The sequence below is a fragment of the Callithrix jacchus genome, chromosome 10 (assembly GCF_049354715.1).
Source record: "Callithrix jacchus isolate 240 chromosome 10, calJac240_pri, whole genome shotgun sequence".
NCBI lineage: Eukaryota > Metazoa > Chordata > Mammalia > Primates > Cebidae > Callithrix > Callithrix jacchus.
In genome coordinates, this window is record NC_133511.1 from 9967898 (window position 1) to 9994927 (window position 27030).

Here is a 27030-nt window from a genome sequence, read left to right on the forward strand (position 1 = left end):
TCATATGTCAAAGTTAAAAAGGTGGATTTCATAACGATAAACAGACTGGTGGTTACCAGAGGCCAGGAATTAATTGGGTGGCAGGGGAAGGTGAAGGGAGGAAAAAAAGAAATAAATGTATTTATTACTACTAAACTGTATACTTAGAAATGGTAAAGAAGGCCAGATGTGGTAGCTCACGCCTGTAATTCCAGCACTTTGGGAGGCTGAGGATCAATCGAGGTCAGGTGTTTGAGACCAGCCTGGCCAACATGGTGAAACCCTGTCTCTACTAAAAATACAAAAAATTAGCCAGATGTGGTGGCAGGCACCTGTAATCCCAGCTACTTGAGAGGCTGAGGCAGCAGAATTGCTTGAACCCAGGAGATGGAGGTGGCAGTGAGCCAAGATCACACCACTGCACTCCACATTCCAGCCTGGGTGACAGAGTGAGATTCTGTTCTGACCCCCACCAACCAAAAAGGTAAAGATGTGTGTGTATATTCTATATTATGTGTACATTTTACCTCAATAAAAAATAAATAATATGAAAATTTTATGTGGCTATTTGGCTATAAAGACAAAATGTATACAGCACTAGATGTTATCACTGCTAAATTCTAGGATTACTCATTTTAGAATCTGCCTTCTAAAATTTAGACAACCAAGCTGGACTATCAAACTTTTCTTATGATTACTTCTTTTCATCTGATTGATAATAAAATAATACCCACAGAGCTCATGGTTTTATCTTCCATCTAAACAAGCAAACAAATAACTGAAGAATTGAAAGCAGGGTCTCAAAGCAATATCTGAACATCCATGTTCCTAACAGCACTGTTTACAATAGCTACAACACAGAAGCAACCCAACTAATAAACAGGCGGGCAAAATGTGGCATACAAACAGAGTATCATTCAGCCTCAAAGGAAGGAAATTCTGACATATGCTACAACATGGATGAAATTCGAGGACATTATGTTAAGTGAAATAAGTCAATCACGAAAGGACAAATACTATATGGTATCACCTATACAGGTAGACAAAGGTAGAATACTCAAAATCATAAAGACAAAAAGTAGCATGGTGGTTGCCAGGGGTTGCGGGGAGGGGGGAAATGGGGATTCTTGCTTAATGGACACAGAGTTTTAGTTTTACAACATGAAAAGAATTATGAAGATAAATAGCAGTAATGGCTGCATAACATTTCCAGTGTATTTTGTATCAAAGAACTACTTACTTAAAAAGGCAAAAAAAAAAAACCCAATGCTTTATTTTCTCTCATAATAAAAATTGTTTTTGTACTACAAGACAAAAAAAAAGAGAAATAAGTCTGGGTTACAAAGTTAAATTCTGAAACGTTCCCCAATATTTAATTTTATCATTTTTTTTTTGTAATAAAAGTCAATTTGAAAAATGACAGATAAGGCAATAGCTATTTTGTGGTATATTAAGAATTGTAGGCTGGGCGTGGTGGCTCATGCCTGTAACCTCAGCACTTTGGGAGGCCGAGGCAGGTGGATCACCTGAGGTTAGGAGTTCAAGACCAGCCCGACCAACATGGTGAAACCCTGTCTTTATATTTTTAAATAAAAAAATTTAAAAAAAAAGAAGTATATAAAGTCTAAGTTTTAAAAATGTTTAAAATGAACTCTGAAAACATCATGTCTACTCCCTCTCTTCTAAAAAAGGGAAGGTTTTTAACAGTCATATATCCCATAAATGACTTCTGGTCTTTCCTCTCCAATTAACTGAGTTAATACAGGAGTTAGCAAATGGCTCATGGAGCAAACCCAACTCAGTGGTTTTTTCTTAGTAAGTTAAGTTTTACTGGAACATAGCCACCCTCATTTGTTTAGGTATTATACTAAACGGCTGCTTTCACACTGCAGTAGCAGAGCTGAATAGCTGGGACAGAGACCATGTGGTCTGTAAACCATGAAATATTTATCGTCACTGGTAATCAAGAACATACACTACAGATAGAGTATCCTAATCCAGAAATCTGAACTCCAAATTACTCCAAAATCCTAAATGTTTTGAGCATTTGCACAACACTCAAAGGGAATGCTTACTGACAGCATTTCAGATTTCGGAATTTTGAATGAGAGATTCTCAACCGCTAAGTATAACGCAAATATTCCAATTAAAAAAAAAACAAACCTGAAATCTGAAACATCTCTAGTCCCAAGTATTTCAGATAAGGGATATTCAACCTGTATATTCACTATACTCATCAGAATGGCTAACAAAACCATACCAAACCAAACCCTAACAACATAAACTAGTAGAGCAAACGTACTTTCAATCACCAGTAAAAGAAAAAAAACTGATTAATCCATGGCTGGGCACAGTGGCTCAGGCCTGTAATCCTGGCAATTTGGGAGGCCAAGACAGGCAGATCACTTGAGGCCAGGAGTTGGAGACCAGCCTGGCCAACAAGGTTAACCCTGTCTCTAATAAAAATATAAAAATTAGTCAAGTGTGGTGGTGCACGCCTGTAATCCCAGCTACTCCGGAGGCTGAGGCATGAGAATCACTTGAACCTTGGAGACAGGATGCAGTGAACCAGGATCATGCCACTGCACTCCAGCCTGGGCAACAGAGAGAGACCCTGTCTCAGGCACACACACACAAAAAGACACATGCATGTCCAAAAATCATATGGAAAGACACTACTCAACATCACCAGATATTAGAGATATGCAAATAAAAACTGTAAGATACCACTTTACACCCAATAAGATGACTATAATCCAAAAGAAAAACACTAACAAGTATTGGTGAAATGTGGAGAAATCAAATTTGCTAGTGGAAATGTAATATGGTATGTTTCACTTCAGAAACCAGTGCAGCAGTTCCTCAAAAAGTTAAACACAGTTACCACACGGTCCAGCAATTCCACTCCTTAGGTATACACACAAAAGAAATGAAGACGTCTGAACAACAAAAACCTACACAACAAACATTCATAACAGCCGTAGTCACCTTAGTCAAATAGTGGAAACAACCGAAAACATCCATCAACTGATGAACAAATAAATAAAACAAAGCATATCCATAAAATGAGTTAAAGACCAGCCTGACCAACATGGTGAAACCCGACTCTACTAAAAATACAAAAATTAGCTGAGTGGGGTGGCAGGCACCTGTAATCCCAGCTACTTGGGAGGCTGAGGCAGAAGAATTCCGTGAACCTGGGAGGCAGAGGTTGCAGTGAGCCAAGATCATGCCATTGGCACTCCAGCCTGGGGTGACAGAGTGACACTCCATCTCAAAAACAGACACACAAACAAAAATGGAGTGCTGACACATGCCAAAATATAAATGAACCTTTAAAATATTATATTAAACAAAAGAAGCCAGTCACAAAAGACCACACTTTGCATGACTCCCTTCATATGATTGTCCAGAATAGACAAATCTGTAGAGAAAGATTAGTGGTTGCCTAGGGCAGATAGAAGGGGTACTGAGAAGAAATGGGAGTGACTTGCTAAAGGGTATGGAATTTCTTTTTGGATAATGAAAATGTTCTAAAATGGATTATGTTGACAGCTGTATAATTTTGAGAGAATACACTAAAAACCCTTAAACTACAGTATACTTCAAATGGGTAATTACATGGTATGTAAATTATAAGCTATAACTCAACAAAGCTATTAGAAAACAATAAACAAAACTAAGCTCTATATGAGGGTAAAATCAGAGTGACAGAAATTACATTTGCGGTTAAAAGAAAAAAGAAAAGGAAGAGACTCCTTGAGTGTAGGTAATTTCTATATTGTGTTCAGGGCACTTACGGGAATAAATTCATTTTGCAAAAATTGAGCCTTGTACTTGAGAAATCACTCTATCTGTACTTCAGTAAAAATTTTATTTTTTTTTTTTGAGACAGAGTCTTGTTTGTCATCCAGCCTGGAGTGCAGTGGCACGATCTTGGGTCACTGCCACCTCCACCTCCTGGGTTCAAGTAATTCTTCTGCCTCAGCCTCCCTAGTACCGGGGATTACAAGCGCCCACTAACTTTGTATTTTTAGTAGCAATGGGTTTTCACCATTTTGGCCAAGCTGGTCTTGAACTCCTGACTTGAAGTGATCTGCCCGCCTCAGCCTCCCAGTGCTGGGATAACAGGCATAAGTCACCGCACCCAGCCAAATTTTTTTTTTAATTCGGTCTCCATATAGACTGTCAAACTATACTGCAAGTTGTCATGATGTGGTATCGGGAAAAGTTTTCAATTAGCAATAATTGTGCCTCAGATAAACCTCATTGGCTACAATACTGCCACTGCGCCAAGCTAACTTTTTGTTTTTAAAAGTCCAACTATAAGCCTGGGTGCAACGGCTCATGCCTATAATCCCAGCACTTTGGGAGGACAATGTGGGAGAATCACTTGAGCCCAGGAATTTGAGGCTACGGTGAGCCTTGATTGCACCATTGCACTCCAGCCTGTTCAACAGTGTGAGACCCTGTCTCTCCAAAAGAACCCAACAACTGTAAATATTCTTTTTAATCTCAGAATGCTAAATTAGGGATTATTTCCACTTTAGAAATTAGGATCCTAAGGAAACTGAGATATTAAAATGACTTGCTTACAGTCATATTCTAAGTTAATGACAGAAGTAAAGCCTTTTCAGATTGTAAACAATGTATGTAAATTAGACACTCCCTTCCAACCCACAACTACTGCTTTCATCACATTACCATGTTTCCTTTCCTTGTAGCACTTAAAACTATGTAAAATAATTGTATTATTTAATGCATTATTTTGTCTTTCCCCAATAAAATGTAAACTCCAGGAGAACAGAAACTTTTTTTGTCCATTACTATAAACTCAATACTAGAACGGTGCCTAATACAAACAAGATGTATACAGAATGAATGAAATCACAATACTAATTCTTTTTTGCTGTTTGTCTCCTTGAAGATGGAATTCACTTTGATTATTTGCTAGGACAGTAACTGGGCAGGTCTGGCACCGTGTGTGTGTGTGTGCGTGTGTGTGTGCGTGTGTGTGTGTATTTATTTACTTATTATTTTATTTTGAGACAGGGTATCACCCTGTTGCTCAGGCTAGAGTACAGCAGCCCAAACATGACTCACTGTAGCCTTGACCTCCCAGACTCAAATGATCCTCCCACTTAGCCTCCTGAGTAGCTGATACGCCAGGCAAATGCCACCACACCTAGCTCACTTTTAGTTTTTGGAGAGACAAGATCTTGCTATGTTGTCCAGGCTGGCCTTAAACTCCTGGATTTAAGCAATTCTCCTGCCTCAACCTCCTAAAGCACTTGGGTTACAGGCATGAGTCACCGCACCCAGCCTATTCTATTATTTTCACTTTGCGTAGAGAAGGGTCTCGCTATGTTGCCCAGGCTGGTCTTGAACTCCTGGCCTTAAGCCTACTTTGGCCTCCTCCAAGTGCTAAGCGTGCCTGGCCAGGTCTGACTTTATTATATCTCAAATATATCATCACCAGTATATCTTCAAAATGGTTAAAAAATGATCAAGATATAAAATAATTTTTTTTTTTTTTTTTTTTGAGACAAAGTCTTGCTCTGTCACTAGGTGCCAGGCTGGAATGCAATGGCGCAATCTCGGCTCACTGCAGTCTCCGCCTCCTGGGTTAAAGCAATTCTTCCTGCCTCAGCCTCCCAAGTACTTGGGACTATAGGCACACGCCACAAAGCCCAGCTAATTTTTGTATTTTTTAGTAGAGACGGGATTTCATCATGTTGGCCAGGATGATCTCTTGACCTTGTGATCCGCCCGCCTCAGCCTCCCAAAGTGCTGGGATTACAGGCGTGAGCCACCACACCCGGCGATATAAAATAATTTAACAATGGTACATCATGAAAATGTCAATAGATAAATAATTCTATTTAATGATTCATTTAAAATAATGACTTCAATTTTTAAAAATTATTAGTAAGTATAAAAAAGTTAATTCTTAAACAAAAAAATTACAAATTGATCTACTAAATTATGATTTAGATATGGCCAAATTTATGACATTTGTATGAGAATTAGCATAAATTACAAGACAATCATGCAGACTTTAGGAAAGCCTGGGAAAGCTTTATTAGAAGAAATTTTTAAATAACTGGGTGTCCTTTGCCTTAAGATGACTGATTTGAAATTATCTTGGTAGGAATGCTCTATATTCTTTCTTATGTTTTATCTTCCTTATATTCTTCAGTGCTTGTTTACTTGTGAATCATTATTATTGTTATATACCCTAAATGAGATTGAAAGATTTAGTAAGTATTTTCTCGGAAAACGTGTTATATCAATGATAAAGTAGTACTATCATCTAATCTTTTCTTTAAAATCAGATCAGTAACGTTTTTAAACTTTAACAATACTTCAGTACAATCCAGATTTTTTACCGCATTCTTCCTCTAAAAGTATTGCCTTCACTATTCACATGGCACTTAACACACACTATCCCACTTTATTAATATTTTTATGTATGTATTTCTGTCAAATACGCAGACTTGACTCCCATCTATGCTAAATCTCTGTATTCCTAGAATGCAGCACAAGGTAGGCACACTTTATACATGTCTTCTATGATTGAATTTTTAAAAAAGGTACCTAGGGTGACAGAAATAGCATAAAGTGGCTTTCAGAAAACAAGTTCTGCCCCTGAGTGTGGCCTGAAAACAAATGCTTTACTACCCCCTTGGGCACTCAGCTAAATTTGTTTCTAAGGCTTTCATAGCTCTGAGAAGTAAGTCTCCTAATGAGTCAGAATAAAACCTAGGTTATTACTATTTTTTCTCCTAGAAGTATTATTTCTAATCCTCTTGAAATTGAAATGATCAATCAGCTTGTGCATTTACAGCAATTTTTGTGGCTTTCCCCTCTAGCTACTCTCCCTTATAATTAGTCTACTCTCATTGCTCAAGAGTATGTCTCTACCACAGCAGGCTGGTATAAGAAATCAAAATATATCTTAAATAAGACTAAAGACTGCATATCCTTAATCCAAAAAAATTTGAAACGTGAAATGCTCCAAAATCTAAAACTTTTTAAGCACCAACATGACCTTCAAAAAAAATGCTCAGGGCTGGGCACAGTGGCTCACGTCTGTAATCCCAGCACTTTAGGAGGCCGAGGTGAGTGGATTACCTGAAGTCAGGTCAAGACTAGTCTGGCCAACATGGCAAAACCTTCTCTCTACACTAAAAATACAAAAATTAGCTGGGCCTGGAGCTATGGGCCTGTAATCCCAGCTACCTGGGAGGCTGAAGCAGAAAAGTTGCTTAAACCTGGGAGGCAGAGGTAGCAGTGAGCTGAGATCATGCCACCACACTCCAGCATGGATGACAGAGCAAGGAGCAAGGAGGCGGGTGGATCACGAGGTCGAGAGATCGAGACCATCCTGGTCAACATGGTGAAACCCCGTCTCTACTAAAAATACAAAAATTAGCTGGGCACGGTGGCGCGTGCCTGTAATCCCAGCTACTCAGGAGGCTGAGGCGGGAGAATTGCTTGAACCCAAGAGGCGGAGGTTGTGGTGAGCCGAGATCGCACCATTGCACTCCAGCCTGGGTAACAAGAGCGAAACTCCATCTCAAAAAAAAAAAAAAAAAAGCTCATCAGATGTCAAATGGATATTAAGAAATGAAATAAATAAATAAATAAAAATAACAATAAAAGAAGCTCAGATTTTGGATTTTCAGATTTGGGATCCTCAATAGGACAGTGCAAAGATTCCAGAATCTGGAGTGCTTCTGTTACCAAGCATTTTCAAAAAGGGACATGCACCCTGTGCTAGCTACTTCCAACAAAACTGAATAGCTTGTTCTACCAGTTGTTAGGAAAGCAGGTTATTAAATACAGCTTTTATAAACAGTATAGACTTCATGTTACCCTTGAGAGCCTGCTGCTTAGAAAGGAGAAAAATATTTTATTCATGCACTACTTTTTTCCCCTTGCTTTCTCCACTACTTGCTGAGTGACAGTAGTATATCCTAAAGTCACTTCATACAAACCACACACTAAATCCAGTGTAGCCTTTCTATGTACTGTAGCACTTTGGTTATATATTGCCCAAGAAGTAAGTTCTTCCAAACATATTACCAAAAACAAACAAAAGACGTAACATGTCTATGTGTTGTGCATTTTCTAGTAGACTAAAATAAAATCTTTTTAGGAACCAAGTTCCAAAAAAGTTCATATAGTCAGAATAGCTTAAATTACTTTAAATTACCTAAGTGCCTTACTTACACAACCAGAAAGCATTCTGTACTTTTGTTTAAACGCCACCATGTGTTGGACATGTGTTTTTGTTTATAGAACCCATATTTGCAGTCATTTTTACAATATTTAAGAATACATATAAAAAATATTTGCTTAAAATAAAAAAACTAAAAAAAAAATCTGCATGTTTAAGAGAAACATCAGCACTGTATAAATGAATGTGCCTTAGTGAAACATGTTTATGATGTAATCCCACTAAATATTAACCTGGCAATTAAATACACAATTGTCCTATGTAACAAATAAGGTTTAACAGTAGTAAAAAAATACCACTACCTGACAACAGAGCAATAATAATTTTTAATCCATTGTCAAAAAGAAACGCTTACCTTTCTGGGCTTTAATTGTCTGTTCTTCAATTTGTTTTAGACGTTCCATTAGCTCTTCCTTTTCACGTTCTATTCTTTCCTTTTCCTTTTCTGCTATTTCTCTTTTCTTCTTTTCATTCTCTAATTGTGCCCTTAAAAGAAATTGCAATTGCTGTTACCAATTAATAGACAGAAACATTATTCATGTGACAGAAACTGCTCAGCCATAAAAAGGAACAAAATAACATCTTTTGCAGCAATCTGGATGAAGCTGGAGGCCATGATTCTAAGTGAAGGAACTCAGAACATACAAATGCCGTATGTTCTCACTTATAAGTGGGAGCTAAGCTATGAGGATGCAAAGACAGAGTGATATGATCGACTTTGAGGACTTGAGAGGGAATGGTTTGGAGTGGGATGAGGAATCTAAGACTACATATTGGGAACAGTGTACACTGCTCAAGTGACAGGTGCACTACAATCTCAGAATTCACCACTATAGAACCCATTCATGGAACCAAAAATCACCTGTAGCCCCAAAACTATTGAAAAATAATAATAATTAGAAATGTCACTCATATGAAACCTAAGAACTAACTGAATCAACTAAGAAGAAACAACGGCGCAAATATAACAGGGCTTTCATTCTATTACACTTGCGTTCAAAATAGCATGTACTTAAAACTACAAGACCAGGTATGTATACACGTGTGCTGGGTTCCAATGTATTATTTATTGTGAGGTCACAATAAAGACAACTGAGACTATTTTTTAAAAATATTAAAAACTTAAGACATTTAGGAACATCCACAAAAGATGGAAAACTTAGACATTTAGGAACATCCACAAAAGATGGGTTTACAAAATGGCTAGTGAAGTGTAACTGTCGAACATATCCCTGTGTACGAAACGTGTTTAAAAGGCACCCTGAGTGGGGAAAAATTAGATTTACCATTTGCATGCAGGTTGAACTCTGACAACAAATTAAATGTCAGCATGGAAAGCGTTACCCACACAGTTGCCACGCCCCAAGAAAATGCCTTCTTTAGATTAACAGGAGCCCTCTGCTGGGGAAATAATAAAGGACTGAAAGGAGCAAACAAAGGCATGTATCTTAAAACAGGGAGGGCAACAATTTTCAATCATTAAAAATAAATTAATCCAAGTTTAATTTCTCAGGTAGTACCCATTTATGCCTCGATACAAGATGACATTTCAGTTTCACCTCCTCTCACAATTCCATTAGAATGATAGTAGGTGGCTAATGATCTTTAAAAAAATATCATCAGAACTCAGTGGGGGAAAAAAAAAGCCTTGATCATTTAGCTGCATCTGCCATGAGCCTGATGAGAGTGTAACTTTCTTCTTCTTTTTTTTTTGAGACAGAGTTTTGCTCTTGTTGCCCAGGCTGGAGTGCAGTGGTGCTATCTCGGCTCACTGCAACCTCCACCTCCTGGGTTCCAGTGATTCTTATGCCTCTGACTCCCAAGTAGCCAGGATTACAGGCACCTGCCAACGCACCCACCTAGCTAATTTTTGTATTTTTAGTAGAGATGGGGTTTCACCATGTTAGTCAGACTGGTCTTGACTCCTGACCTCAGGTGATCCACCCACCTAGGCCTCCCAAAGTGCTGAGGTTACAGGCTTGAGCCACCGCATCTGGCCCAAGAATGTTTCTTTTAAATATTGCCAAATTCATTCACGAAACATCTACCAAGAGCCTACCATTGGTCAGACTCTATGCTGGGGCCAAAAATATAAAGAGGAATAAAATTCACCTGGGGAAACTCTATTATCAGACAATGTTTTTTACATAAGTTGAATCAACATTCAAATCACCATTTTGATAACTTAAAAAATCAGTTATGATTTCATCTCTGAAATATATCTGAGTATGCTCTAATGTTCCACAAATAGACAGCACTGCCAACTGCTGTCAATTCTGAATTTCAAGTAGAAAACCCTCTAGTTTCTCAGCTTGCAGTCTCTGACAAACTTATCAGCAAAATTTTGCTATCAAAGATTTCTCCCTTATTTATAAACCTGAATTTTAATAAAATTCCTACAGCTCCTAGTACCCATCTGCCCCTAAGACAGAAAGAGACCCCACCTTTGGGGCAAACAGGTGTTGCAAGTCAGCAAGAGGTCAAACACTGATGGTGACCCTCTAGTGTGCCAAGCCAAAACATGAAGGATCACCACACCTCGCTGCTGGTTTAACAAATCCTCCCACCACTTAAGAATCTAGAAACAGTGGGCATGGCAGCTCACGTCTGTGATCCCACCACACTGGGAGGCCAATGCAGGAAGATTGCTTGAGGTTAGGAGTTCAACACCAGGGCAACATAAGAAGACCTCATCTCTTCTAAAAATAAAAATAAAAAATTAGCCAGGCATGGTAGTGTGTACCCACAGTCCTGGTTACTCAAGGAGGCTAAGGTGGGAGGATCACTTGTGCCCCGGAGGTCAAGGTTACAGTGAACTATGATCATGTCACTGTGCTCCAGCCTGGCAGGCAACTCAGCAAGATCCTGTCAAATAAAAAACAAACTAGAGCCCTGTGGCCATTCATGCAAGGGAAGTTCCATCTCTGTTCTGGAGTTCCCTATGCCTATGAGGTACTTTCTCAACAGTGAGGAGTAAAAGCCAATAACTATTCCTAACCCCAGTACTTGGGCTCACTCTGCAGGACATTAACCTCTTTCAATACTATTTCAATTCAGAAAGCCTATATAGGCAAAGAGATTTAAGGAGTTCTAGAGGTATGAGATGCCTTTGTAAGACATGAGTTTAAGGGAAATTTGTGTTTCCCAATCTCTCCGGGCAAAAGAAAGGCCTGGTGGCCCCCACAGTGGCTGCTGACCTTTCTGTGTTCTTTAGATAGCTAAATATCAGGCTCTGTATGAAAGCACAAGAAGCAAAAGCACAGTACTTTCCAAGTAATTGCTAGTAAGGCCAAAAGCTATTCTTTTCCATGCCAGGTTGTCTGCACCCCAGGATGTTAATTAGACTACCCAACCACTCCCCCGCCTCTGTGCAATCACATCCAGTGCTGCCACCCAAGCCAACTACCTTCCTCCCGCCTTCCCCAAGGTCCCAAGACAATTCTCGAGGACTTCCACTGCAAACCAGATCTCAACCAGAAGGCTACCATCATATTCCACCAATAAGAGCCTTTCAGATCCAGCTCTGGCATAAATGGCCCCTTCTGGAGATGGATGTGCTGATTTTATTTGGCTTTTCCCTATCGATATTTTTTCTTCTTTTTCAGGGATAGAGGTGAAGGAGATATGGAAGCAGAAAAACAGACTCAAGAAAATCCAGCCACAAGCAAGTTGAGAGGGGTGGGGAATGGTCTTCCTACTGAAAAATGGAATAAGTATACAGCAGATATTTAACCTGATTACAGTATTTAAAACATGTTATAGTTTACTGTACTTTGTGAGGCTCAAAGCTCACATTTTATAAGAATCCTACCCTGATGATAGCCATCTCCAGCCAACACTTCATTCAAATAATACAAATGCCTTCAGTCCTTTACATCACTCAGTGATACCTAGTTTTTAGAGGCCTATCTTGTCTCCTTTATGAAACTAGAGGATCTTGCTGCTCCCCCAAATGCTACTCACTTGAGAGGGCCTCACTGGCCCATAGGCACACCACACATATTTTTATCTCTACATATTTGTTTATGTTGGCTTCTTCTTCTGAACATATCTGCCCCTCTCTCTAACCTTCAAGCCTTAGTTCCACTTAGCCCCACTTTCCTCACGAAGTCTTTTGTGATTACTCTAACAACAGACACAGATATTTTTATTTGGAGTTTAGGTTTGGAAACACTCATTTCAACACAGTTGTTCTATTTCAAGGACATAAGTATTATTAAAAAACTATTATTCCCTGTATTAACATGCAAAACATTACTTTAGAATATCTTACTTTTTAAAGAATATCAAATGGGTCCAATTACATTTTTCTTCCTTGAATATTAAAAACATATTCAACTTAGTTTATAATAGTATTAGAAATTATTATAATGGCTGCTGTTTATTAAGCACCAGGTACTTTGCTAAATGCCTGTATACCACTGTCATGCTTTCTTACAAAAACCCTTGAAGGGAAGAATATTATTTTCATATTAAAAGCAAGGAAACACAGGCTCAAAATTATCTGTTTGATGACTGTTAGAAGAAGTTTCAAATTCCGATTTATCTAGTTTCAAAGCCTGTGTTCCTTGTACGACACTGGCCAGCCTCAGTACAGAATCTCCCATAGCTAACCTACAATGGGCACATGGACATGTAACTCTAAACTGTAAACTTGGGCTTTCAGTTTTTACACGTGGAAACAATTTGAGCCATACAAAAAAGTGCAAAAATTATGAGTCATAATTCAATTTGGATGCAAGTAATTTAAGAGCAAACACTACAAGGAATAACCACCCATAGTGTATAAGGTCATCTTCCTTGCCTAAAAACCCCAAAGTTATGAAAATTATGGGGAGTAAATATAGCCAAACATACCAAAGTACTGTAGGGAAGAGGTCTCTTTGCTACTCTTTCCCAACTACTGTTCTTGCCCAAGAGAGTCTAGCGGCACAGGCAGCATACCTCTGAGCATTCTCCCAGGTATGTCTGCTGGCTGCTTTGAAAATGGGCTTAATCAAAATTGTTTCCACACATACAACCGCCAATTCTCTCTCTCTGACCTGTAAAGCAGGGAATAAATGACTCAGTATGCCATTTCTGAAAGACTGCCAATCCTAGGTGACTAGAATAATGTATCTTTTAGGCATTCAAACTAAATAAGTTACTGAACTCCTACTGAGTATAAAGCAGACAATCACTCTTTACTACCGAAGAGCTTTAAAATTTATCCAGAACTATGGATTATTGTGCCAAAAAAGAAACTTCAGTCTTCCACTTCCACCTAGGCCCTCGAGTAACCAAAACACAGCACCATTACCAAATGATACCAAGTGAACATACTACCTGCACTAGAAGCGAGACCGTACTCCTCTATAAGCCATGAAATAAAGGACACATAGACAAATATATTAAGTTGAGAATGTAAATAACGTATCAACATTATGAATGAGCAGAACAGTTAGGCATAATACACAGTGATGGGTGTGAGATACAGAAACTGTACATAAAGGAACTCTTCATTTATCTCATGCTAGAAGACCTTGAAGAGACCGTGAAAGCTTTAAGACGATTTTTAAAAATTAAGTAGAAACTAAAGAAGTCTTCACTTTGACAGAGGCAAATGCAAATCTATGATGGATAAGAATGTACTGTATAGAAAGTAAAGCCCAATAAAGATTATTTTTAAAAAGCATTTAAGATTAGAACCACAATGTAATGCTAAAGCGCATGACCACAAGAAGAACAGAGCCTGTCAAAGTAACAATCCAACTTATTGCCTTTTTTTTTTTTTTAAAGAGATAGGATGTTACTATGTTGCATGTTGCCTGTTGCCCTGATCCTCTTCAAACTCCTGTGCTCAAGCAATTCTCCTGGCTTAGCCTCCCAAGTAGCCAGGACTACAGGCACATGCCACCATGCTTAGCTCACCAACTTTAATGGTGGGATCAGTAATTACTGACAAGCTTTATACCCATATAAAAAATGTTTTGTTGCTGGGGGCGGTGGCTCACGCCTGTAATCCCAGCACTTTGGGAGGCCGAGGCGGGTGGATCACGAGGTCGAGAGATCGAGACCATCCTGGTCAACATGGTGAAACCCTGTCCGTCTCTACTAAAAATACAAAAAATTAGCTGGGCACGGTGGTGCGTGCCTGTAATCCCAGCTACTCAGGAGGCTGAGGCAGGAGAATTGCCTGAACCCAAGAGGCGGAGGTTGCGGTGAGCCGAGATGGCGCCATTGCACTCCAGCCTGGAAACAAGAGTGAAACTCCGTCTCAAAAAAATAAATAAATAAATAAAAATGTTTTGTTACGTGGTTAACCTCTCTAAGGCAGATAATTTAATATTACAAAATAAGTAAAAATCAACAAAATCCCTTAATTACATAGAACAGCTGTTGAATAAAAAAAAATCATTCAACAGAAAAACTAAAAATATAGTAGCAAAATAATATCTGGCAGATGGCTTCCTTAATTACTAGATACAAAGTACCTTGTATCTAGTATTCAAAATGTGTATGTTTTAAGGACCTACTCTATTTCTTACACTATTATGTTGTTCCATAAAAATTTATTCAATAAAAGTTAACCTTAGTTTGGCCTCTAAATTTTTTCAAGTAAAGCAAAAAGTTTAGCTGGGCGCAGTGGCTGACGCCTGTAATCCTAGCACTTTGGGAGGCCAAGGTGGGTGGATCACCTGAGGTCAGGAGTTCAGGACCAGCCTGGCCATGATGGTGAAACCCCATCTTTTAAAAAAAAAAAAAAAAAAGGCAAAAAGTTGAAATTAATCTAAAACCAGATTTGAAAATTAATATTACTGGACCCAATAATCTGATTCCAGGGTTGATAAAATTTTTATTCACTATCATTCCATTTTTAAATTCTCAGTTTAACATATTTAACATTTTCTTTTTTAAGTCAAAGAAAAACACAGTATCCAACTCGGCAAAGTGACGTTTCAGTTGTGTACTGCAATGTCACTGACACTGTTTCAAAGTCACATATTCAGCACATTCTTACCCTGAAAAAATTAATATAAGTCACAAGTAAAACAATTTTGAAAATTTCAAACTACTATATCTAAAACAATGTCTACCAGTAAAAAGCAAGTAATGAGTCGCAAAAAGCTATTTTCTCCGAGATACCTGTCAAAGATTTCTAACTTGAAAATTATACATACTCATTTTAAAGAAGGATAGAGTGATAATACTGTCTTTGAATTTTAATACAATGAAAATATTTTTAAAATGTAAGGTATATTTAAAAAACTGGGCAGTCTTACATTTTAGATAGCCTACTCCTATCACTTAAAAGTAAAAGGTCATAAATTCCATACCTTTCCAACTGCTTCTGATGTTTCTCCTCCCTAGCCTGAGCCTTCATCTGTTGTACTTCAATAGTATCAGGCTTCCTTCTTCGCATGTATAGTTCATGGTTTCCCATACATAAGGCCAAAATCCGCTTATTGATTCTCAGACGAGGTGCATAAAAAACAAAATCCTAAACATAAAGTATTCTGAATTTAAAATCTTCCTAAGGGATACTGTCTCTCACAACAATCTGTACTGAATTTTAACATGAGGTATAAATTTTAATGTCATATAACAAATATTTTAGAAATCATACAATTTCATAACTTCCAGTGAGGATGACACACTTCCACATAACTGGTTCCTTATCATTCGTATCCTACCAGTTTCGTAAAGAGGCTAATATTCTTATCTTTGTAATACATTAAATGTCATTTATTCCCTTTTGTTCTCCAAAGTAACTACGAACTGTATAAAGTTCCTAATAAGCCATTTGCCATTAATGTCAGAACTGGTTCTTTGTTCATGGCTGTAGTTTTTTTTTAACTGAGAATTGTTTGGGGTTTTTTGAGACAGTGTCGCTGTCACCCAGGCGGGAGTGCAGTGTGCAATCTCAGCACACTCCAACCTCTGCCTCCCGGGGTCAAGCAACTCTCGTGCCTCAGCCACCCGAGTAGCTGAGATTACAGGCATGCACTACCACATCTGGCTAATATTTGTATTTTCAGTAGAGATGAGGCTTCACCATGTTGGACAGGCTGGTCTCAAACTCCTCACCTTGGGTGATCTGCCTCCCTCAAGCCTCCCAAAGTGCCTGGATTATGGGCCTGAGCCACCATGCCTGGCCTGTTCTTATCTTTTTTCTTTCCAATAACTAACAGAGTTAGGACACTAGAGTATATTTGACATTAGCGGAACTTTTAAAATCTATTTAAATAAAAAGATTTCTTAAGTTCAAGCCTTCAAGTTACAAAAATACAAAGTACATAATGCAAAACTGTATAAACAATGTTAATTTAGAATAGGGCTACCTCTACTGCATTCTAGCCATCAATGAAGAAACGTTTTAAAATTGCTTCTTAGGAATGGTGATTGTTTCTACTAACCTCCTAATAAATATTATCCATCTTAGAACTGAATTTCAAATAAAATTCTAATGTTTACATCTTACTTTAAAAATTAAACTTTGGATTTTTATTAATGTATATTATTTCATCACTGGGAAAGCTGACCTATGGAAAGAGAAAGTTCCTCAGAAGCAATTTAATAAATGAACAATGTTATTCTTCAAGTGATATCATAAGAAAGTAGCAGATATACAGTTCATACACAGAACATTAAAAAAATTACTTACAGGTGCCTTTTTGTCGATTGGCTTTATAACAAATTTTTTGTCATTAAATGAAATATTTCTGATTTCACTCCAGGGAAAACCAATTTTAGGTGTTAACCTTAAAAAATGAGAACATCTCCTTAATTAAAGGCAGGAACCAATGAACAAATTTCCTAACTGTTTAGGGCCTAAACTGGCTGAATGACCAATCTTAAGAGTTCCAGATTTTCAAAATGTATTAACTTATTCATAACTAAAGTTGACCTTATTTTTTAAGGGGAAAATTGATAAATCACATAAAACAAATAATTGTCCAAAGATTTCATAAATATGTCATGAACCTTAAAAGTATTACAGTTATTTTCTTAAAATTATCTTAAAAAACTACCTGGTGACCCAAGTGTAGAACTGAACCTCTTGGGGTTTGCACTAGCTATTTAGTTTTTATTCTGTCTGGATTCAAGCTACAATTACCATTTAAATATGCATAAGAATGGTGGGGGGGAGTCCTTTATAACTTCTCATGTGAATTACTGGCAAGCTGCTGAAGATTTAAAAAAAAAAAAACAACAGTACTTCCTTCCTGTGTTTAATTTGAAAATGTCTGAATATTCATGAATATACTAAAAATACTTATTTCAGTATATTTTAAAAGAATGTTATGGTATATGAATTATATGTCAACTTAAAAATTTTAAACAGTCACACAAATATTTGGATAAATGGTTGAGATGGAATTCAAACCCTTGAGACTATACAGCAGTTACCTCCTTTTTGCTACCCTAAAGATATAGGGAATCAAATTGGAATAAGTAATTTTGTTTCTGCCTTTTCATGTATTTTACTGTTTCAGACTATCCATCACATGCATCACTACTGTCCTAATAACTACGACTGAGAAACGATTTGGACACCTATATTGGCCAGAAGACATCTTTTAGCCAGGCTTCTGACAACACAGCATGAATTTCTACCTATTGATTTATATTGCTTTTAGTTCTCAAGCTGAGTAGGTATTGCAGAACAGCAGTCTTTTTACATAAAACATTCTTTTTTTTTTTTATTCTTTGTCCCTCTAAAGAAAAACATTCTTTGGTCAATATGCATGTGTTATGCTGCCCTCTAATGGCCCTTGATATCAGTGTAACCTGCTTAAAACAGAGACTGCAGGAATGTAACATAGTATTTTATGCTATATTTACATACTATTTCGAAAAATTCTAAAGCAATTGCCTCATATAACTCTCACAACAATCTTGTGAGGTAAGCCTGGAAGCTAATACAATAACTTTTTAAAAAATTTTTAAAAATTGCTCCAATATATGCCTGAACAACAACAAAAAATGAAGAAGCCAGGCACCATGGCTCACGCACTGTAATCTCCGCACTGGAGAATGCAGAGGCGGGAGGATCGCTAGAGGCCAGGAGTTCGAGGCCAGCCTGGGCAATATAGCAAGATCTCATTCTCTAAAACAAAAAAGAAAAAAATTCAGTTCACAAAAATCAGTCTTGAAGTCATTTTTGCTTTCCAAAAACTTCTCTTCTGAAATGACATAACATTCTAACTTGCTTTGTAATAAAAACATGAGAAGATATTAGGGTAAAAGTAGTAAAATGCTTATTTGGAATCACATATGCTTTGAAATTAATATTTTATTAGATACCTGTAATAATAAAAATTAAAATTCTGTAGCCAACCTAGAATAAATAATGTCTTAGGAAAAGGCATTAATTACTGGCATAGACTTGAATGCTTCTGTGGTATGGTAAATAAATTAAAGTCTAAGACAACTGGAGTTATTAATCCTGAAAAGTCTTCTAAGAGTCTGGTATTTTTTATATTGCATGTATATGTGTATAATATACTGTCTCTACGTAGTATTTACCCATGTATTTATATAGTACATATACAATATGCAGACATAAATATACATATATTATACATATGTATAATAAAATATTGATGAATTACATATGTATAATAAAAAAATATTTGGTCAATTTCAAAATATAATTATACTGTTCAATATGCATAACACAGGGATATTCTATTGTATTAATGTCCAAATATATTCAAAATAATTCCTATATATGTTCAAAAAACATCCTCTAGGCTATAATAGACATATTTATTAATTTCATTCTCTCATTGCTCTTGATTTCTTATATATGTTCATTTCAATTTCAACCTATTTGTCAAGCATAATAGCATTTTACAGAATTATTCCTCACCTATCAAGGAAACAAATTTTAATTAAGTTTCTAGACATAACTCATAAGAGCTCAAGCAGCACAATTCAAATAAAAGTAAATCACCTCATTTGATAAATACACTGAAGAGTAGAACTCTGAAACTGCAAGGTGATAAGAAAATGGAGGTAAAATATCTACAAGTCTATGTGGCATTAACTAATCTTTTAGTTTGAAAAGAGTAGTAAAGGTAATCAAGACAAGAAAGTACTCTGACAGACATAAGATTAAAGTCATTTAGACCACTGAACAATGACTAGTTCACTAGGCAACTAATTTACTTACTTGTCATCATGCTCATAAATATTCAGACCCAAAGCATCAACACCTAGCCACAGTTCAGTTCCCTTTTTATTTTTTATTTCAAAATAGTTGACTCCATACATTTCTAGATCTTGTGCAATCTTCAGGTATTCCATCATAGAATCCTCCCTGTTGAAATAAAACTAAATGTAACGTATTTAAGTAGGAGCATATCAAACTAAAATTACAAAAATACCTTGAATTAAAAATTAGTGCTTTACATAAGTCAAATAATCTTTTGGAAATAATGTAATAATAAATGTTATGACATAAAAACACATTTTAAGGGAAAAAAAAAAAAAAAAAAACGGAAAATAGCTACCCAAATACCTTAACATTCCTCTATGTTCTTCGTGCCAGTTCTGTATTCTTTCTTCCCACTGTTCTTTTGTTAGTTTGTGTTGTTCCAATACACTAAAAGGACAAAACGAAATATTATGTCTTTATGATTCAAAATCATACACTTTAAAAGTACAGAATCCTTTCAGTAACTCAAGTGTTGTCAGACAAATTAATACACATGATGAAATTGCATAGAACTAAATTACATACTTACACACACACAAAAATGAAAGCAGGTAAAACTGGTGCAATCTGAAAAAGGTGGCTAGATTGTACCAATGTCAGTATCTTGTTTGTAATACTGTACTGTAGTTATACAAGATGTTACCATTAGGGAAGGCTCAGAGAAGGATACCAGGGATCTATCTTATTTTTTACAATTTCATCAGAATAATCAATAATTCTCTCAAAATTAAATGTGTCTAGGATGCTTGAATTCTTTGAAATAATATATGCTCCAAAAAGTTACTACAAAGATAGCTTATAGGAACCCAAATATTTCAAAGGAATAAAATATTAGATCAAAAAATGGCTCACTGTTAATACAAAAATTAAAAACCAGATTGAAACCAGAATTCTTGAGCCCTAATTCTTCCTTTGTGTATTTGTATTTACCTTTTTGTCTACTCATTTTGTTTTATGTAGGTAATACTTTCAGTTAAATAAAAAGTAGAGTGAAAAGTCATACTCTAATCCAATACTCTCCAAATAACTTGTTTTTGTATCCTTCCAGTGTTTTTAATTCAAATGTGAACGAATACATTCTTTTTTTTTTTTTGAGATGGAGTGTCACTCTGTTGCCCAGCCTGGAGTACAGTGGCACAATCTCGGCTCACTGCAACCTCTGCTTCCTGGGTTCAAGTGATCCTCCCTTCTCAGCCTCCAGAGTAGCTGGGATTACAGGTATGCGCCACAATGCCTGGCTAATTTTTTTTTCTTTTTCTTTTTGTGTCTTTAGTAGAGATGGGGTTTCACCATGTTGGCCAGGCTGGTCTCGAATTCCTGACTTCAACTGATCCGCCTGCCTTGGCCTCCCAAAGTGCTGGGACTACAGGCGTTAGCCACCAGGCCCAGCCAAACACAAACATGTTCTACTACTGCTATTTTAACACCAAATCAGCAAAGTCGTGTTTATAGGTTACCTACTACGCACACTACAGATCATGATTTCTATTCTCTTTGGCTCATATGATAATTACTCACCTTTATTTACCAGATCCTACTTTACTGATAGCAAAAGCTGTGCTGTTAAAATGTTATTGTTTTCCTATATAAAAAATCTTGCATGAAATCCAGGGATTTCTTGGCAATATAAAGAAATCATAAAATCTACACATGACATACCACTTAGAACAGATTTCTTAATGAGGTCTGAGACAGACCGTTATGTTCTTATACTCTGCTCCTTTCTCTAGGCATCTTTTCCAAGCTCCTGCTTTTGGGGAGAAGAGTTTTATCTTCCTTCTTAGAGAGCTTAAGTTTTCAGTTTCTTGTCTTTCTTGCTGTCTGGCCTCTGGGCTCACAGAAAGGCATGCAATCAGCCTTGGTGACATAACCCAGTGCGGCTGACTGCCATAATTATATGCCCAATGCCAGTACTAAAGAGGGCCTCAAAAATTTACAGAATGAATAAAAGAATTAAAAGAGTCAATTTTTCCCAATCATTTTTTTTTTCTTTTTCAGAGCTACTTTCTTTTATGGGCTGTCCATTATACACTAACCTCAATTTTCGTAACTGACATCCACTGCCCCCAATCTACCCAATCTGGCTCAAACACCCAATACTCTTACAAAGACTGCTCTTCTAAGGCACTATCTATCTCCTTTTTTGTTGTTTTGTTTTTTTTGAGATGGAGTCTTACTTTTGTCGCCTGGGCTGGAGTGCAATGGAGTGATCTCGGCTCACTGCAACCTCCGCCTCAGGTTCCAGCAATTCTCCTGCCTCAGCCTCTCCAGTAGCTGAGATTACAGGCACCTGCCACCACACCCGACTAATTTTTGTATTTTTAGTAGAGAGGGGGCTTCATCATGTTGGCCAGGCTGGTCTCAGAACTCCTGACCTCATGTGATCTACCCGCCTCGGCCTCCCAAAGTGCTGAGATTACAGACGTGAGCCACCACGCCCGGCCCCAATTTCCTTATTCCAACAGTTTAGTTCTCCTCATACTTGACCTCTTGGAACTATTTGGCAATGCTGATCATTCTCTCCATAAATTATTCTTTTAACTTGGTTTCTATGACATAATACTCTTCTGGTAGTATTCTTGTTTTTTGAGACAGAGTCTTGCTCCGTCACCCAAGCTGGAGTGCAGTGGTGCCATGTTGGCTCAATGCAACCTCCACCTCCAGGGTTCTTTCTAGTGGTTCTCCTGTCTCAGCTTCCCAAGTAGCTGGCATTACAAGCATGCGCCACCACGCCCAGCCATCTTCTGGTATTATTATTGAATCTCTGACCATTTCGTCTCAGTACAGTTGTCCCTCCACATCGATAAAGGTTCCAGGACTCCCTATGGATACCAAAAACTGTGGATGCTCACTTCCCTGATATAAAATGGTGTAAGAGCCACATATAACCTATGCACATCCTCTTGTATATTTTTCAGTCATCTCTAGGTTAATAATACCTAATACACTACAAATGTTTTGTATTGTTATCCTGTATTTTGAAATGTTTGTATTTTTTTTATTGCTGTGCTATTTTATTTTTTCAAATATTTTCAATTTGTGGTTGGTTGACTCTGTGAATGCAGAACTCACAGACAAAAGCTGAGGCCCAACAATGTCTACCCTACGTCTTTTTCTCATTTTATAGTACTTGCAGGTTGATCTCTTTCATTCTCATGGGTTAATCATCATCTGTTCACTGATTAGTCCCAAAACTGTATCTGTAGTCCAAGACTGTTCTAAAAGGTCTGGACCCACACATGCATATAAACAATAGATATCTCTCTTGGTTATACTATACATATTTCAAACTCAATAGGTTCAAAACTGAATTCATCTTCCCCCTCAAATATATTTTTTCTTCCTCTCATTTTGATAAAAGTTATTACCAAACACCCAGCTGCCCAAATCAGAAACCTGGTAAGCAAAAATTTATGTGTATCTAGCTCTTTTCCAAGAGAAGCAATACTATCTGGTGGAGCTAATTATCTATACCACGAGAGCTAAACTTTTCTACAATAAGAACAGATTACTAATTTGGGTTTTTCAATACAAGAAATCAGAATCACGGAATTCTTTTATTTAATTTGTCATTACCCAATAACCTAATTACCCATTTACTCCCCAGGCTGTACTTAGATACTGAGAAAAAGTATTCTATATACCATACTGGAGTAAGACAATCACTGCAAAAATATCCTCTCTGTTCTAAACAGAAAAAAAAAACAGGTATTTGATTTTATGACTAAGTCTCATTTAAGATTAAAATAGCTTGAATCAGTCCTTCACGGAATATCAACTCTGAAAGAACAACTGACACAAAATTAAGGAAGAAATCTTGAAATGGGCATTTGCACTAGCAACCACAAGCAACCGTATCTAAAGCATTTAGCCACCTTCCTTGTTTTTAAACAGAGTTAGAGCACACATGTACTTAAAAAATTGTGCTTGAGTGTGATTCTAGTGTTTAAAGGATTTTTTCATCACATGCCAATTACTTCATCTGCTGCTCAACCAACCAACCATCCGGTTTGACAGTGAAAGATCGATACTGTACTTGTTTAGATAAACCATTCTTATTCTTTAACATTAAAAAAAGAATTTAAAGTAATTCTGATTATAAAGCAAAAGGTAATCCTTATATGAAATGAAATTCCATCATAATAGTCTGATTACTGAATTACGTGCTTTAAATCTAAGACGAAGGATGTTAGGTTAGAGTAACATTCAAAACCAGAAGAATATAAACAGACTATCAAATATCTCATATTCCTGATTCTCTTGGTGAACAACTTAGATGATTCTATCCTCTTCCAAGATGACTACTGTTGCTACAAAATTACACAGTAGAACACTATAATATTTAATAATTAAATTTTGAGGCCGGGCGCAGTGGCTCACGCCTGTAATCCCAGCACTTTGGGAGGCGGAGGTGGGTGGATCACAAGGTCAAGAGATCGAGACCATCCTGGTCAACATGGTGAAACCCTGTCTCTACTAAAAATACAAAAAAATTAGCTGGGCATGGTGGCGCGTGCCTATAATCCCAGCTACTCAGGAGGCTGAGGCAGGAGAATTGCCTGAACCCAGGAGGCAGAGGTTGCGGTGAGCCAAGATCGTGCCATTGCACTCCAGCCTGGGTAACAAAAGCAAAACTCCACCTCAAAAAAAAATAAAATAAAATAATAATGATAATGATAGTAATTAAATTTTGGCTAGGCATGGTGACTCACGCCTGTAATCCCAGCACTTTGGGATGCCGAGGCAGGTGGATCATTTGAGATCAGAAGTTTGAGATGAGCCTGCCCAACATGAGGAAACCCCATCTCTACTAAAAATACAAAAACTAGGCAGGCCTGGTGGCAGGCACCTGTAATCCCAGCTACTCGAGAAGCTGAGGCAGGAGAGCTGCTTGAACCCGGGAGGTGGAGGGTGCAGTAAGCCAAGATCGCAACACTACACTCCAGCCCGGGCAACAGAGCAAGGCTCCGTCTCAAAACAAAAATCAAATTTTAAAGTTACTATACTTGTGACACCCTATAAAGCACATATTAAAAGATAATATATCTATTAACTAAAATAAACCTTAATGCCTACAAAGAAAATAAAAGTGAACATGAAGTAGTTGTCTTCCTTCCTATTTAGTAACTATGAAAAAGAAACTACACCTAAAAGCTGTAATACTATTATAAGGAAATGGTGCAAAACTGAAATTTGAAGTTAATAGTAATGCACATTTTTACATTTAAATAGACATTTTTAGGGCTGGGCACAATGGCCCATGCCTGTAATCCTAGCAATTTGAGAGGCTGAGGAAAGCATATTGTTTGTATCCAGGAGTCGAGACCAGCCTGGGCCACATAACAAAACATCATCCTTACAAAAAATACAAAAATTGGCTGGGTGCGGTGGCACACACTGTAGTCCCAGCTACTTAGGAGGCTGCGGTGGGACGATGGCTTGAGTCCAGGAGGTGGAAGTCGTAGTAAGCCGAGATCACACCACTGGACTTGAGCCTGGGTGACAGAACCAGGCCCTGTCTCAAAAAAAAAAAAAAAGAAAGAAATTTTTAAATTCAGGAATGTGGACTAAAAATAGAGAATAGTAAAAACCTCTTTCCAGGTTCTAAAAAGATCTCAATGTTGTCTGTTATCAAGGATATGTGTGCTACCAAAATTAAGAATCAAGATACTTAAAGTTGTATTTAGGCTGGGCTCAGTGGCTCATGCCTGTAATCCCAGCACTTTGGGAGGCTGGAGCAGGATGACTGCTTGAGGTCAGGAATTTGAGAGCAGCCTAGGCAACATAATGAGACCCATCTCTTACAACAAATACAAAAATAAGCTGGACACAGTGGCACATGCCTGTAGTCCCAGCTACTTTGCAGGATGGGGCAGAAGGATCACTGGAGCACAGAAGTTTGAGGCTACAGGAGCTATGATGACACCACCACACTTCAGCCTAGGTGGGAGGGTCAGACCCTGTCTCTAAAAAAAATCAAAAATTAATATTTGATGTTTGATTTTCTAGATTTCAATATTACCAAGTAACACTTATATCACACTTGACAATTGAAACTGTAAACCAAATAGTTCATTAATTATAATCATAAACTGGAAGGTAGTCAGAGCAGAATTATTATCCTCACTTTGCAGATTTAGATATTGAGGTTCAGAGGTTTTAGGTTATATACCTAAGGTCACAAATACAGCAAAGTGCTGAATCAGTACTCAAAATTTAGGTCTTCTAATAATTTTTTCCTATGCCATGTTATTTTCAAGTAGCCATTATAGAGGCAGCAGTAGGCTGTAGATAAAAACAACGTGGCCGGGCAAGGTGGCTCATGCCTGTAATCCCAGCACTTCAGGAAGCCGAGTGGGTAGATCACGAGGTCAGGAGTTTGAGACCAGCCTGACCAACATGGTGAAACTCTGTCTCTACTAAAAATAGAAAAATTAGCTGGGCATGGTGGCAGGCACCTGTAATCCCAGCTACTCAGGAGGCTGAGGCAGGAGAATCGCTTGAACCTGGGAGGCGGAGGTTGCAGTGAGCTGAGATGGTGCCATTGCACTCCACTGGGTGACAAGAGGAAAACACCATCTCAAAAAAGAAAAAACCAAAGCAAAGAACAATGCACTAGCCTAGGAGTATAAAAACCTAGTTTAAAAGCCTTTTTTAAACGTCAGAAAATTTAGCCAGAAGTGGTGGCTCACGCCTATAATCCCAGTACTTTGGGAGGCCAAAGTGGGGAGGATCACTTGACATTAGGAGTTCAAGACCAGTATGGCCAACATGGTGAAAACCTGTCTCTACTAAAAATATAAAAATTAGCTGGGCATGGCGGTAGATGCCTGTAATCCCAGCTACTTGGGAGGCTGAGGAAAAGAGATCACGTGAACCTGAGAGGGGGACTCCAAACTCAATGAGTGAGATTGTACCACTGCACTCCAGCCTGGGTGACAGTGAGGGTCTATCTCAGGGGAAAAAAAATAGTCAGGGAATTCTATGAAGAAAACACAGCCTGTCACTTATTCTCACTTATTAAGCACCTTTCTGCATTAGAATTTGTACCAAGAAGCAGCAATATCCTTTCCTCAAGTCCGAATTATCACTGCCTCCATCTATTGCTTACCCTATGGGAATGAAGAAAGAAGCAGATCAACCGTAGGTAATTATAGAGCAAATAAATCTATGGAGGTGCTAGGTCATGATTTTCAGAAGTACACCCTGTAATCCAGCTGGCAACTTAAAATCTGATTTAAAAAAAAAAAAAAGGCCAAGTACAGCGACTCACGCCTGTAATCCCAGCACTTTGGGAGGCCAAGGCAGGCAGATCACTTGAGTTCAGGAGTTTGAGACCAGCCTGGGCAGTGTCATGAAACCCCATCTCTACAAAAAATACATTTAAAAAAAGTGGCATGTGCCTATAGTCCCAGCTACTGGGGAGGCTGAGGTGGGAGGATGGCGTGAGCCTGGGAGGCGGAGGTTGCAGTGAGCTAAGATCACATCATTGCTCTCTAGCGCAGGTGGCAGGACCAGACCCTGTCTCAAAAAAAAAAAACAAAAAAACCCTGAAAAAAAATTTATTTACAAACTTCCGGACTGTAATTTTCAAACAACATAATGT

The 27030-nt window shown here is 37.8% G+C and overlaps 1 protein-coding gene and 1 pseudogene across 2 annotated transcripts in view; both read right to left on the bottom strand.

Moving 5' to 3' along the window:
- RDX (radixin) overlaps positions 1 to 27030 on the bottom strand; it is a 100983-nt gene that overhangs the window by 44218 nt on the left and 29735 nt on the right. For both annotated transcript variants that reach the window (XM_035264475.3, XM_035264473.3), the window contains exons 6-10: positions 19728 to 19811; positions 19380 to 19526; positions 16866 to 16962; positions 15538 to 15701; positions 8577 to 8707 (exon numbers count right to left, since the gene is read on the bottom strand). In XM_035264475.3, coding sequence (XP_035120366.1) covers positions 8577 to 8707; positions 15538 to 15701; positions 16866 to 16962; positions 19380 to 19526; positions 19728 to 19811 — 623 coding nt within the window. The remainder of the gene's footprint in view (positions 1 to 8576; positions 8708 to 15537; positions 15702 to 16865; positions 16963 to 19379; positions 19527 to 19727; positions 19812 to 27030) is intronic.
- LOC118145865 (U4 spliceosomal RNA) lies at positions 4153 to 4278 on the bottom strand (annotated as a pseudogene).